At 38.6% G+C, this 14,338-nt stretch overlaps 1 protein-coding gene across 2 annotated transcripts; it reads right to left on the reverse strand.

Annotated features, from left to right (window-relative positions):
- Positions 1-3,641: 3,641 nt before the first annotated feature.
- On the reverse strand, positions 3,642-14,042 carry ARL1 (ARF like GTPase 1). 2 transcript variants are annotated; one of them, XM_072773300.1, is made up of 6 exons: positions 13,790-14,042; positions 10,884-11,021; positions 8,619-8,700; positions 7,094-7,205; positions 4,789-4,972; positions 3,642-4,060 (listed from the first exon to the last, which is right to left on the reverse strand). In XM_072773300.1, exons 1-6 carry the CDS (start codon positions 13,791-13,793, stop codon positions 4,035-4,037), a joined length of 546 nt encoding a protein of 181 aa, XP_072629401.1. In that variant the 5' UTR covers positions 13,794-14,042; the 3' UTR covers positions 3,642-4,034. The 2 variants fall into 2 exon arrangements, with proteins under 2 accessions (XP_072629401.1, XP_072629400.1); XM_072773299.1 differs by having other exon boundaries at positions 3,871-4,065; positions 4,794-4,972; positions 13,790-14,024.
- Between the last annotated feature and the right edge of the window lie 296 nt (positions 14,043-14,338).

Here is a 14,338-nt window from a genome sequence, read left to right on the forward strand (position 1 = left end):
CTGTATCTTCACTGTCTAAAAAACGTGACAGTAGTGATAAAAAATTAAGACATTAAAATAGCAAGACAGAATGTAGAAGTTAGAAATAAGTGATTTATAATACTTTTATGGAGAAAACTAGAAAACTTTATTGAAAGGCATTAAAAGAAATCTGCACAAATGGAAAAATAACCATGTTATTTGGACAGGAAGATCTAGTATTTTAAGAAGTTGGATCCCACTTGTTAAAGACCTATCTGTGTAAAATCCCAAGAGCTCTTCATATAATCCTAACAGGCTGATCCTAAAATTTATATTGAAGATTAATTGAAAACAAGTCATGATGCTCTTAAAAATGAGTTTTTAAAAGGGTGAGGAGTTTTCCCTGTCAGATACCAGAAGTAAGTCACAAAAAGTGCTATCTATAGTGAACATGGGTTAAGTTCTACATGAAAGTTAATTTGTGCACATACAGCTGGGGTATGGTGTACAGCATTACAGATAATCAACCTAACAGTGCCCACGCTATAGGATAACTATGAATCAACAGACAGTCCAGTAGAAAAAAGTGTCGAAAGAGAGAAATAGGCATTGCACAGAAGAAAAATAAATGGCCCTTAAACATTAATACTTACCTGATATGGCGATACCAGTTCTTAAATATTAAAATGTACTTAATGTACTAGGTGGTAAGCAGTCACTGCCTTGAGACACGCAAGTGCCACCCTGGCTATGTGAGTCCCTAGATTCCCTACCTCCCCACACCAAAATCACAGGATCAACACCTGGACTAGTGGGGGTCCTCCTGCATCAGCTACGTCTGGCTGTTAAATATTCTCAATCACTCCTGTATTCAACCTCAGTAATTATGAAAATGAAAATTAACATCAGAATGAAATTCCACTTTGAACCTGGTAAGTGGCTGGTAAGGTTGATAAGGCTAGATGCTCACTAGCTTGGTAAACAAAGGGAACTCCTATAAACAACTTTGAAAGACAGTTTGGCGTTATCTCCTTCATACATATGGTATCTTTGTCTCCATCTACACCTGATGTGGAAGCAATATTCTTTAGTGCTCAATATATTTTGAAGGGGGAGCGGGGAGAAGAATCCATACTATATGCCGGGCACTTTGCTGACATTTTATTTAGTCCTCATAGTATCCTGAGAGCTGCCTAAAATTGGTTCTTATTTTACAGATAAAGAAACTAAAACTCCAGTTAAATAATTTACCTAAGGGTAACGGGTTGCATGTGGCATAATCAGGATTCACAGCAAGGACTGAAAAAGCCCATGCTTTTTATCAGTTCTAATTATGGAGTCAGAATATAGCATATGGCATAGAAATCAAATGTTCAAATATTCTTGAACTTTAGTATCTGTGTTTTGATGTAGTTGGTCTCAGACAAGAGTTCTCATACTTCCAAGGGGTTTGTAATGTGCCTAAAGCATAAATGTGGTGCGCATCACAGAAGGCTGATTTCAGTTAATTCTAAGTGATTTAAAGTGCATGTACTGCCTTTATGAAAATTTTTAAATAAAAAAATCAGAAATTAACACTAAGGCAATAATCAGAAAGAACAAATATCTCAGGGATATTGAGCACAATTTAGTAAATATTTATTGAGTGCCTACTGTATGCCAAGTGCACCACACTAGATGCAAGGAATACTAACAGTAAATAAGGTATGGTCCCTACCCTCAAGGAACTTACATTTTCACAACTTAAAGTGTATCTCAAGTATTCTAATAACAAATTTCCACCATTCTCTTTTTAATGTGAACACATGACACAGCACATTTACGAACCAGAGTTATAAAACAGAGTACTAGAGCTAAAAGAAACCTTTGATAGGATTTGTCCAATTCTCTTATTTTATGGGGAAAAAAAAAAATAAACTGAAGGAATGGCCACTTGGGCCTAGAACTCATGTGTTCAGATTTTAAGTTTGGAGCTTTTCCCATTTTCAAGGTTCTCCAAAACAATATTCAGTACATTTTTATAAGTATCATTCAAATGCCTGTAACTTACCTATATAGTTGTTTCCTACTAGACAAAGACTTCATAATTTATGTATATTAAAATAAGTGAATGCTTTATTTACCCCATTCTAGTCTTTGTGGTAAAACAGAGACCATGCTCATTCAAGTGCTAGTGTATGCTATGACTTCATGTGTGCTCAGTATTGAAGATGGCAAGAGTTTTATGTCCTGAGCAGCATCTGCCTGCCAGGGCTTCTCTTCCCCCAGGCTTCACAGTGTTCCTAAAGTGCTGCAGTGGGGCCAGGGGGACACTTAGCTACTGAAGTACAAACCCAGCCACTGACGACAAGGGGACCAAAGCCTAGGTCAAAGAGGTACTATTTTCCTTGCTGGCAAACACAACCCACTATCTCAACCACACTCTTACTCTAAGATGCCATAAGATGCCAGGCACCACACTGGATTCTAAGGATAGTAATATGAAACAATCTGTCCTTCAGGAGTGATTTGGAAACTGAAACAATAATTACATGCTAAGTAATATTATAGGTACAGCACTGAGAACACTTGGGCCTAGAAGAAGGTCTCCAAACAAGACTTCAGAGACCAAACTAAGAATGGGTGCTGGGGTATGGGCAAAAAGAGTGAAGTCCCACAGGTGAAAAGACAAAGCCACATTCATTTGATCTGATTGACCAAAGGTATGAAGGAAGAAGCTAGAGGCCAACGTCTGCGAAGACAGTGGCAGGACAGGAAGTGGACCACAGTGTTCCCAGGAACACCAGTGATGGCATCACATTTTTTAACTGCTGGTTGTTTAACTTCAAGATTTCCCCCCAGTGTAAGTAAATACAAGGGACCATATCATATTCTGTCCCCACTGCAGCCAATCCTGTGGTAGACTGGAGAGTTTGAAAAGTTCCTTTGAACATAATTGTTTTTGACCCTATCAGTACGTCTGCTTTTTAAAACCAGGATTGTTCCATTTCTCCATGTATGACCAGTATTGTTTTGACTTTTCACCAAATTGATAAATCCAATTACAGTTAATAAAAAAAAAATGAAAAGACAGTAATGACATCTTTTACAATGCTTCTTAAAATAGATTTTTAAAATTTCCTTTAATATGTTGTGGATTCCATCAAATATAACCATTTAGGATTGTTTTTACTACCTCTACTGGTATAGCATATTTATAGAAATTATTTTGAATGTACTATATCTACTTCAATTAGCATAATTTTACTTAAGCACTTAAGGTTGTCTGTGTTGCCAGTGTTGACATATTCAGGAATTTATGGTGTAGTTTATGGGATAAGCTTCTGACCCTGAAATCTCACTTTGAGCCTGTTCCCACCTGGCAGGTGATCCTGAGCAAGCCAACTTATCAGAACCTTGGGTCCATGTCCATAAAATAAAGACATTACAACCTGTCCTACCTACATCACTGGGTTCCTGTATATATGTAAAATTTTTTCAACAACTATAAAGTACTATAAAATGACAATTACAGGTATCAGGTTAACCACCAAAATAATTTTTCAGCTTCATGCCTATTCCCAAAAGCTTAAAACAAACAACAAAACAGCTTAAATAAAATGGTCATTTAGCAAATGAAGACTATATTACCCACGCTTTGTTCCCCTCTACTGAGTCTAATCTTTGGAAAAACATAATCATTTTAGGGGGAAAAAATCTGTTAAGATATTTATTAGTGTTTATACACACAAGATGCAACCACTAATTCAAAAATAGGAGGGTTTTTCCTCAATAAGAGTACATTCTTTAATAGGAATCTATTTGAATATGAATTCCATACAAATAGAATATATACTTAACACAAAAAAGCAAGGAAGGATTTTACATTACACAGAACATTCAGTTGGTTCAATCATGGGTGAGCTACCCTTCCAACCAAATACTTATTTTTTATATTTATTACAAGTATTGTAGTCAGTTCAGCATATGCCAACAATCACACAGTTTTAACATTTAGTAGCATGAAGCATACTTAACTGCTTCCAAAGGAATATGTGATGTAGCTTCATTTCACAGGGGCAGAAGTGATTGAATTACTGTCTGCTCTTTAATGTTTCAACTAACCTGCAAAGAAAAAAATGAACAGTTTCACAAAATTAACTTCAAACTTTGAGGTATAAAAGTTTTATACTGGAAGTGGATTCCAAAGCAGATTCCTTTTAAATGATGAAGGCTAAGACAGTTATATTGAAGAATGATGTTATGGACTCAATTTCCATGAAGGCGTTTTAGCTTTCAATTTTGTCTATGTTCTAAATGAATAATCAAAAAGACCAGCTTATCTTCCTTCCAGGCTGTAACTTCTGCAGCATGGCCAGATGTGGGTAACTCAGGTGAAAACTAGTCAAGGTCCTCATGGAGCTTAAAATCTGAGTAGATGCACAAATCAATTACAGGGCCACGTCCCTACTGTGCCACTTCTGTGACAGGGACATCCAGCTATGTGTGTGGTAAGGCAGTGGGCACGGAGACGTGCAAGGGAAGGTTCTTGAGAAGATAGTCCTAACCTAAGTCCTGAAGTATAAGGAATTGGAGGATGCAGTAAGGAAGGGAAAAAGTATAAAAAAGGGGGGGGGGGGTTTGGCTTATCTAACTTTAATCAGTAAGTGTGACTGAAATAAAAGCCAATGCACATGAAGACCAGTGGCAGAGAAGACTGGAGGAACTTATTAATATGATAAGCTGCTAAGTAATCTGAATTTCATCCTTAATACTAAAGGGAAACCACACGTGTGCAAATAGAAGCACACAAAAACAATGCACAGATGGCTTCTGGAAATACAATACTTAACCATTCCATTGCCTCATCAAGGCCAGTGCCTTTGGTTGCTGAAGTTTTGAATATCTGCCATTTTCGGTCCTTTAACGCAGGTAACCCAAGTGAATTTGCCATCTCTGAGGGAGTCATGGCCTGTTCCATGTCCTGCTTATTTGCAAACACCACTAAAATGGCTTTTCTCAACTCTTCTTCCTAAATAAAAGAGAAAGTATTTAATTTTCTCTAGTCAATTTGCTCCCTTAAGTTTAGAAAGAAATGCCAACAAATATATTATTTTAAAAGTGTATTTCTTAATTATGAGTCTATAATGTTCATTATAAATTACTTGAAATTATAGAGAAGTATGAAGAAAAGAAAGCTTCATCCATAGTCCTACCTCCCAAACATGATCGCTGTTAACATTTTCGGTATTTTCTACTGCTTTATAATTCAGATACTTCTTGTTTATTAATAAATATATTTACACATTTTTTAAAAAGATTTTATTTCTTCATTCATGAGAGACACACACACACACACAGAGAGGCAGAGACACAGGCAGAGGGAGAAGCAGGCTCCATGCAGGCAGCACCAACGATGTGGGATTCCATCCTGGGTCTCCAGGATCATACCCTGGGCTGAAGGCGGCCCTAAACCACTGAGCCACCCGCTGAGCCTCTCAGGCTGCCCCATTTACACATTTAAAGTCACATTTACATACAGACCTATATCCTGCTCTAAAAAATATTAAATCATGGCCATTTTTCCAAACAATCAAAATTTTTTCCAAAAAAATTTAATAGTTAAATATACTGTATACTAACTGTTCTTCAGTATTAGACTCTTACTAGATCCTTTTTACTTGACTATTAACAGAAACCACAGGGACACAGTCATTACACAGAAATCTCTGTATGAATCTCTTATTTCCTTAACAAATTCTCTAAAAATAGAATCAAAGTATGAACTTTTGGGGGGTTCTTGTTATATATACTAATAAACTGCTTTCCAGAAAGGTTATAACAATTTAAACTCCACCAACGTTTGACAGTAACATTCTTCAGTGCAACCTTGGAAGAATTAGAAATTACATATTTTTCCAAAGCATCTCATTAAATACTTATTATCAAAGTATTCAAAATGCAAATGTTAACAGTAATAAGAGTTTTCTCCTCTGCACTATAAGTTCATGCTCAGTTTTCTATTTATTTGCAAAAGAATCAACTGTCTTGATACAATTAAGAACACTAATCCTCAGTCACTGGTTATAAAACTCCAGATTTCCTGTTTTTACACCCTAATTTGTATTTGTGGGGTTTTTGTTTGTATTAATATAATTAAATGTATCTTTTCTTTCATAATTCCTTCCAATCTTTTGATTTAGAAAGACCTTTCTTATACAAAGAAATAGATTTTAAAATAATGGAAAGATGGTATATGTGCTGCCGAACCAAGCACATAAAATAATGGAAACACTAAGTGGTACAAAAAGTAAAGTAGGATAAGGTGTTAGAAAATAAAAGAGGCTGCTCTCTGGGGCAGAAACATGAGGTAAAACCTGTCAAGAAGGTAGCCATGCAAAGATTTGGAGGAAGAGCGTTTCAAGCAGAAAGATGAGCAAGTGCAAGAAGCCCTAAGCCAAGTGTCCAGTGTAAGCTTGGTGTATCCAAAGAACAGAAAGGTTAGTATGGCTGAAGGACTGTGAATACAAGGAAGAGTAAAGAATGAAAAAAGCTGGACGAGATAAACAAGGGCCAGAGGTGTGGCAGAAACCCAGAAATTCTAAAACAAACAGACCTCCTTATTGTTTATATCCTTATCTGCTTTCATAAGCTAATTTCTACAACTAGAAATAAAGACATTTTATAAAAAACACTTTACAGGAGTAACTTAAAATAATTCTTTCAGTTTGGAAAGAGTTTAGCTCTGAGCTTCCTAGAAACCAAGAAATCTAGCTTAAAACACAAAGTTACACAGCTGGAATATTTTTTTCTCCATTCCTCTTCCCAACAGAATTTCTGGAAGAGGAAGTAATCCGTAGAAAAAATGATACTAAAGGCTTGGGAAGGAAAATCTCTGCTTTCCTTTTAATTATTCCTGCATGTGGTAACAATGAAACAGCAAGCAAACATAAAAGATTTCGGGCAGCCTGGTGTCTCAGCGGTTTAGCGCCGCCTTCCGCCCAGGGCATGATCCTGGAGACCAGGGATCGAGTCCCACGTCGGGCTCTCTGCATGGAGTCTGCTTCTCCCTCTGCCTGTGTCTCTGCTTCTCATGAATAAATAAATTCTTAAAAAAAAAATATTTCCCCACAGTTGAATAAAGTTTTCTTACCTCCAACATGGCAACTAATTCTGATTTGGAAATGCCAATTCGGTCTCGGTCACAACTGTCTACTACATAAATGACTGCATCTGTGTTTGAATAATAACATCTCCAGTATGGCCTAAAGAAAGTTCAGGAAGGGAAAATATATTATTATTTGAAAGTAAAAGAACCTGCTATGTTAATTTATAAGCCAGGACCTGGCAATGATGGGGGGTGGGGGGTTTACATGCCAATCTTGTCCCCTCCATGTTAGAATCAATGCCATAATGATTCATTCTTTCTGATGGGTATGTATCATATCCTTCAGATGTGATGAGGGTGGAATGATAAACATTAAATCACAGGATCAAGAAGTTTCCAAATGAGTTCAGACTTTAAGAAAATAGTTTATAGTCAATCTACAAAAATCACTAAATGTACGTTATACACAGACCTTACTGTTAACATCTAATAAGTCTCTAACTAGGGACCCTAAGGAATGGGTTCTTGGGGTGTCTGGGTGGCTCAGTTGGTTAAGACACTGCCTTTAAGCTCAGGTCATAATCTCGGGGTCCTGAGATTGAGCCCCAGGTCGGGCTCCCTGCTCAGTGGGGAATCTGCTTCTCCTTCTCCCTTAGCTACTCCCCCTGCTTGTGCTCTCTGGCTCACACACTTTCTCGCAAATAAATAAAATCTTTGAAATAAATAAAAAATAAGGAATGGGTTCTTAAATCTTTTTTTTAATTTTTTTTTAAAAAAAGATTTTATTTATGAGAGACACAGAGAGAAAGGCAGAGACACAGGCAAAGGGAGAAGCAGGCTCCATGCAGGAAGCCTGATGTAGGACTCGATCCTGGAACTCCAGGATCACACCTGGGTCGAAGGCAGGCGCTTAACCGCTGAGCCACCCAAGAGTCCCTTAAAGAAAACTTTTAATACTTTTAATATGATTTTTATATACCAGACATTTAACTGATTACTGAAGACTTCATTTAGTAGAAATGGCTAAATTTAGAGAGGGACTCAAAAGTGGTTCAAAAATAAAAGTAGGTTAAAAGGTAGCAGGATGTCTGGAGAATGTACCACTTATGTTTTAAGATGGTAGGTACAATAGTGAGCACCCACCAAATATTCACAGGTCCCATGCCAAGCACAGAATACTGGACAGGAGAGCTAAGTTCTGAAAGGCATCTATGTTCACATTAGCCCTAAATGGCAGGCTGAAAGTTAATTTATAAAATCCAAAACAGTCTGTCTCACAAAGTGACTGACAAGAACTAAATGGAAGACTCTTTTTAGTTAAAAACTACTCAAGTAATTAGACCTTGAGATTTTCTTGAAAAAATTCATTTAGGTGATATCCGAAGAACTGGCTTCCTTAAATTTTTTTTAATTTTAATTCAATTGAGAGAATAAGGAGTTTTACCTCATTTTAAACTAGGTGTCTCCCATTTAAATTACGAAAGAAAACATATTTGGGTTAATTGCTCTTAACCTTAAAAGGGCCAATAAATATTCAATACTACAAAGTAATCTGGTCGATGTACCATACCTGATACTTGTCTGTCCTCCTAAGTCCCAGACTTGGAATTTAAGGTTCTTGTATGTTACTGTCTCAACATTAAATCCAATAGCTAGAAGATAAATCAAAATCAGTAGTATATGTAGACTAATGCATTCTAGCTTCAAAGTATCCAATCTAATTTTTAGCGCTTAATGAATTATTACTGAATCACATTACTGATTGAAATATCTCATTTAAGACAAAACAGTTTCTGTGCTACATATACACACCATCAATTAGCAAGATCAGCACCACTTTCAGGTGTGTAAGAATCCCCAGTCACATCTGCAAATATAGAACTTTTAGCACAATGGAAAACCTACCGTGTTAAACTCCCCATATAATACAATCCTGGCATACAAGTGTTTAGAAAGTTATGTTTAGAAAGAACAGCTGTAGACATATTACAAAAAAAGTGGAATTTTGATAGGCAGCAAGTAAACAGGAAATAAAACCAAGAAAGCCTAAATTCTAAACTTCAGCAGGTAGGGACTCAGCAATAGCTATATACCCCTTGATGGAAACTGGGTTCTCCAAGTGTGGCAATCTCACAGACCCTCTGCAGACTACCTCAAAGAGCTCATTTGTATTAAGGTCATGGCTGGATGGTCAAAGGGGAGGTATCTCATCTCTTTTCCCTATCCTTTTTAGGTAGAACTCTAGTACCACATTATACTAAGGCAGGATACTTATTTTCATTAGGGAGGGTGGAGAAGATGCTGAAAAAACTATTTCTAAGATTCTATAAACTTAAAAAAATCCAAGTAAGAAATGCCTTACAGTTATAACTGGACAATTGATTTTTGTTTTAAATTTAAGTCTATATTGGTAAATGATGCTAATGTGTGTATGGTTAAGTATTCCCTATCACAACTAAAACATAGCTATAATAAACCTGACTGAAAAACTAAAACACAAGTTCATGATGTCTCCCTTAGAATTAGGTGGGAGTGTAATCGCCATCTTTATCTCAATTACGATTACTGTTTAACATGCACAGGACAAGAGTATGCTATAAAGTGTATTCGCTGAAATGCAATACACTGGGCTGCGTGCACTGCAGGATCCTAGACAACCACAGCAGAGATGGGTGATTCCGAGAAGCAAAAACCAAGGGAACTGAAATTTACTGAAGGTGGCATAAAGAAATAACTAGATGCCACGGTGTTTAAAAAGTTCTTCTTTCATAACAACTAGACTTTTTTTCTTTTAATCTGGAAATTTAAATATTACTAAATATAGAAATACCTTGCATGACAGAGTGATTTTAGAGGCATAATTTAACGCTCTTGAGCAAATTCTACAAACTGTTAAACTTAGTTTATATATAATTTCTAAGTAAATTCAGATCAACAAATTAAAAAGTATAAAAAAGAATATTCTCATGTAGTCAAACAGGACTGTTTGAAAATATTCTTCTAAGATATCGACAGCTGATTTAAAGTTGAGGTGTCTCTTGATATTTTTAGGTACCATTTTAATTCAATAGTCTCTTCAACTCAGTTCTTTGACAAACAAACAATAAAATTAAGAGAAACAAGTCTTAATTAAAATAGTAATACAGGGGAAAAAAAGCACTTCGGATGCAATAATGCCACTTAACATCCATATAATTCTTTAAAACAGGTTTATAAGGTATTTTATATACTTATTTCTCCCTTAAAGTCAGTGGGTATTACCTTCATTTTATCCATAAAGATATGGGCTCTCAATGAGATTAAGTGGCTTAACTCTAGCTAACTTTAAAAATAGCTCTAAATAGGGGCTCCTGGGTGGCTCAGTTGGTTAAGTGGCTGCCTTTGGCCCAAGTCACGACCCCAGGGTCCAGGGATCCAGCCCAGCGCCACCCTGACCTCTGGCTCTCTGCTCAGCAGGGAGCCTGCTTGTCCCTAGGCCTTTCCTCTGCCTGTCACGCCCCTGCTGGTGTGTGCACGGGCTCGCTTGCAGGCTCTCTCTCTCTCTCAGTCAAATAAATAAAACCTTCTAAAAAAAAAAAAAAAAAAAAAGCTCTAAACAGCAAAACCCAGCCATGCACAGGGTTTCCAAATTGCCTCTAAATTTATGAAAAATAATGTAATTAATATTATGCCCACACTGGAAGTTTACAAACTCTACTATATTAAAATTACATTATATAAAAAAAAAATAAATAAATAAAATAAAATTACATTATATGAACTACTTATCAGAAATAAAGTTATGTTAGATGGAAAAAAAAAAACCCTACAATTAGTTTATCATACCAATACTTACTAGGAATAGTAGTAACGACTTCTCCAACCTGTAATCTGTACAAAATTGTAGTTTTTCCTGCTCCATCTAATCCCAAAATTAAAATCCTCATTTCCCGGGTTCCAAACAGACTGGAAAAAATACTTGAGAAAAAGCCACCTGAAAAAAATAATAAAAGAAAAACATCATTTTGTAAACTAAGCCCACAAAACATTTAATCTTGCCCTTTGAAAGCTACACCAAATTAAATAATGCTGTAATATCTTCCTCAAAACTTAGGTACATAAGTTTGCTCTCAATGATATATATTAATCAACATCAAACAAATAATTACTGATTGTCACCATGTCCTGCATACTGTGTCAGGAAGGCACAGAAGATATATTCCAGAATAAGAGAAACAGAACCACTGCCCTCATGAGCTCATGAGAATATGGATACGTTGGCGTGATCTCACAACCCCCAAACACCATACGACAAATCGAAAGGACAATGAAACAATGAGGTCCTCACATGTGAAAAGCAATTATTATCACTGTACAACCAACATCCTAACTACCTTCAATCACTGAGATTTCTCTGTAATACTACTTGCAAAAGAAATTGAGACACAGAAGCCCAAAATAACAAAACCTATTTTTGAGAGAAAACTCATTTAAAAAAATAATAAAGCTTCACTCAATGTATCATGAAATATTTCCAGAAAAGTTTCCTATACGTAAGGTATTGTGGAATATAATGGTGGTTCTCAGAGGCTGGGGGAGTGGGGAAAAGGAGAGAGATGTCAAACAAGGGAACTGACTTTCCTTATAAAATGAGTAAGTTCTGGAGACCCAATGAACAGCATGGTAACTACAAAGAAAAAAAAAAAATCAACATACTGTATATTTGAAATTTTCCTTTTTTTTTTTTTCTTGAAATTTTCTAAGAGAGTAGGTCTGAAAGTGTTCTCACTAAATACAAAAAAAGCTCAGGTGGCAGATGTATTAATTAGCTTGATTGTGGTAATCCTTCCACAATGTATATCAAAACATCATATTGTACCCCTTAAATACGTGCAATTTTGTCATTCATACCTCAAGAAATCTGGAAAAAAATTAAAATTATCCTTTGTTTCAGCAGGGCTTCTTGGTAACAGATTTATGTGTTGACTCATTTGGGTTGTATTTAAATAAAAAATCCCTAAGAGGGGAGTTAGTGATTTAGAATCTTTATTATTCTTTTTACAACAAAAGAAAGCAGCTTTTTTTTTTTTTTGAGTAAGAGAGAGTGAGCTTGCCCAAGGGTGGTGTGGGGCAAAGGGGGAGGGATAGAGAGAGAATCCCAAGCAGGTTGCACACCCAGCACGAGCCAACGTGAGGCTCAATCTCATGACCCCCGAGATCATGGCCTGAGCCCAAATCAAGAGTCAGAGGCTCAACAAACTGAGCCACCCAGGCGCCCCAGAAGCTTTTTTAAAATACATTTTTTCTTTATGATCGCCAGAAGAAAGCACTTTGGCCCTTCCACACTAAAAGCCATTAGAGAAGAATAAAAGGAAGTTACATTAACAATATAAAAAAACAGCAGACAACAAAAATGATGCTACATGCAATACATGGTTATCTGACAAAGAAATGGCACAATTAAGGAATCCAAGTCTGGAGAAATGAAGACACCACAGGCCAGAGAACTTTGGGAAAGTGTAATAGGTGTATAACTTAAAATCTTTTCTACCTTTTACACCGTAAAAAGAAAAGAACTTGGGGTGCCTGACTGGAGCTGCAAAGGTTGCAACTGCTGATTGAATTCGAGCCCCATCTTGGGTGTAGAGATTAGTTAAAAATAAAATCTTCGATGAAAACCAAAACAAAACAAAATACCGAAGACAGAAATGAAAAAAGTAAAGTGCTTGTGATATTCCAGGGCAGGAAGTAAATCCCCCAGAAAATCGTAAAGGAATTAAAAATAGGCCAAAGAATTTGCATCATGTGTCCAGTTAGTTGTAAACCAGTTAAAAACACTGCACCTTCGTCCGGGCTGCAGCAGGGAGGGAAGCTAGGTACTGCTGGCACTTGTGATGACAAGGGAGTGCCCTCAGCCAGCACTCCAAATACTGAGATTAGAAATGGAAGACTCCTAACTCTGGGAAAAGAACTAGGGGTGGTGGAAGGGGAGGTGGGCAGGGGGTGGGGGTGACTGGGAGGTGGGCACTTGATTGGATGAGCACTGGGTGTTATTCTGTATGTTGGCAAACTGAAAAATTGAAAAAATAAATTTATTATTAAAAATAAATTAATAAAATTAAGTGAGATCCTCAAAAAAAAAAAAAAAATCTCATTCACTGACCCATAATGACCAGTACCGTCCCCATTCCCTTTTTCCACCTCAACTATGTTATCTACATGAAAAGCTACAGAGAAAACAGGCAAATGCCAAGTGGTCTATAAAATATGAGCAACAATTCCCTTTGGATTTTTTTAACTGCTGCAATCCCAGGGTCCAAGAAGAGAGAACCAGGCTTCCACTGCGGGGTCAGACCTCCTCTGTCACGCAAGATCCCTCGGCGCACCTGCGACTGGCAAACGCCAAGCCTCGCAAGGCCAACTCTGCCCCCTGCCCCAAGTCGAGGGGGGTCGGAGGAGGTGACGGAGAAGTTCCTGCTCAGGGGAAAGGACTCGGGGCTGGGTTCCCAGGCCGCAGCAGAGCCCGTACCCCCTGACCCCTCCGAGGTGAAGGGGACAAGAGCGAGGGCAGGGGCGAACACTCAAGGCAGCGTCCAGCGCCACAGGTGAAGAGCCGCGGCAAGTTCAGTCCTCAAGGATCCGCCCCTGAAAAGCTCGCTGCTCTGGGCTTCCCAGGCCGCCGCCCCCCCGCCCCCCGACCGCGATCCCAGCCCTCAGCCGCAGCCCTTCGAGCGCTCCCGGAAGCCCTTCTCGGACCCTCACCCATGATGAACCGCCTGTCCGCCCTCGTCGGTGGTCAGAGACGGGCCCCGGCCTCGGCAGCGACTGCTATTCGAGCCTCGGCGCCGCCGCCCCTGCTCGCCCCGGCCTCCGGCCTCCGGCTCCGGCTCCGGCTCCAGGCGGATCCCTTGGAAGTCCGCTCCGCCAGCAACTTCCACGTCGGACTCCCGGCGGGGGCGGGAGCGACGGGCCGCGGCGGCTACGCGCCAGCAACGGCGACCTGAGCGTCCGCGTCGTCGCTTTCGACGACAGTCCGCGGCGCGCTGGGTGGAAGCCAGAAGATAAAAATATTCAAGGACCCCAAATCTCTCGTGTTTCTGTTTTCTTGTACTGAAAGGGCTTCCAACATGGGGAAATTCGAATTTTCCTTTTAAATTGTGACACCCGATAGTGGCGAATCTGCCACCCAAGAATTCGAGTTGGGCCTCGATGCAGCCGCCCAACGGGACGCAGACACCGGGTGCAGCGGCCGAGGAGTTGCAGGTCGTCCAGCGCCCTGCGGGGGCGAAGCACCTTTCTCTGGGTGCCTTC

Source organism: Canis lupus, chromosome 13, assembly GCF_048164855.1.
Source record: "Canis lupus baileyi chromosome 13, mCanLup2.hap1, whole genome shotgun sequence".
Taxonomy (NCBI): Eukaryota; Metazoa; Chordata; class Mammalia; order Carnivora; family Canidae; genus Canis; species Canis lupus.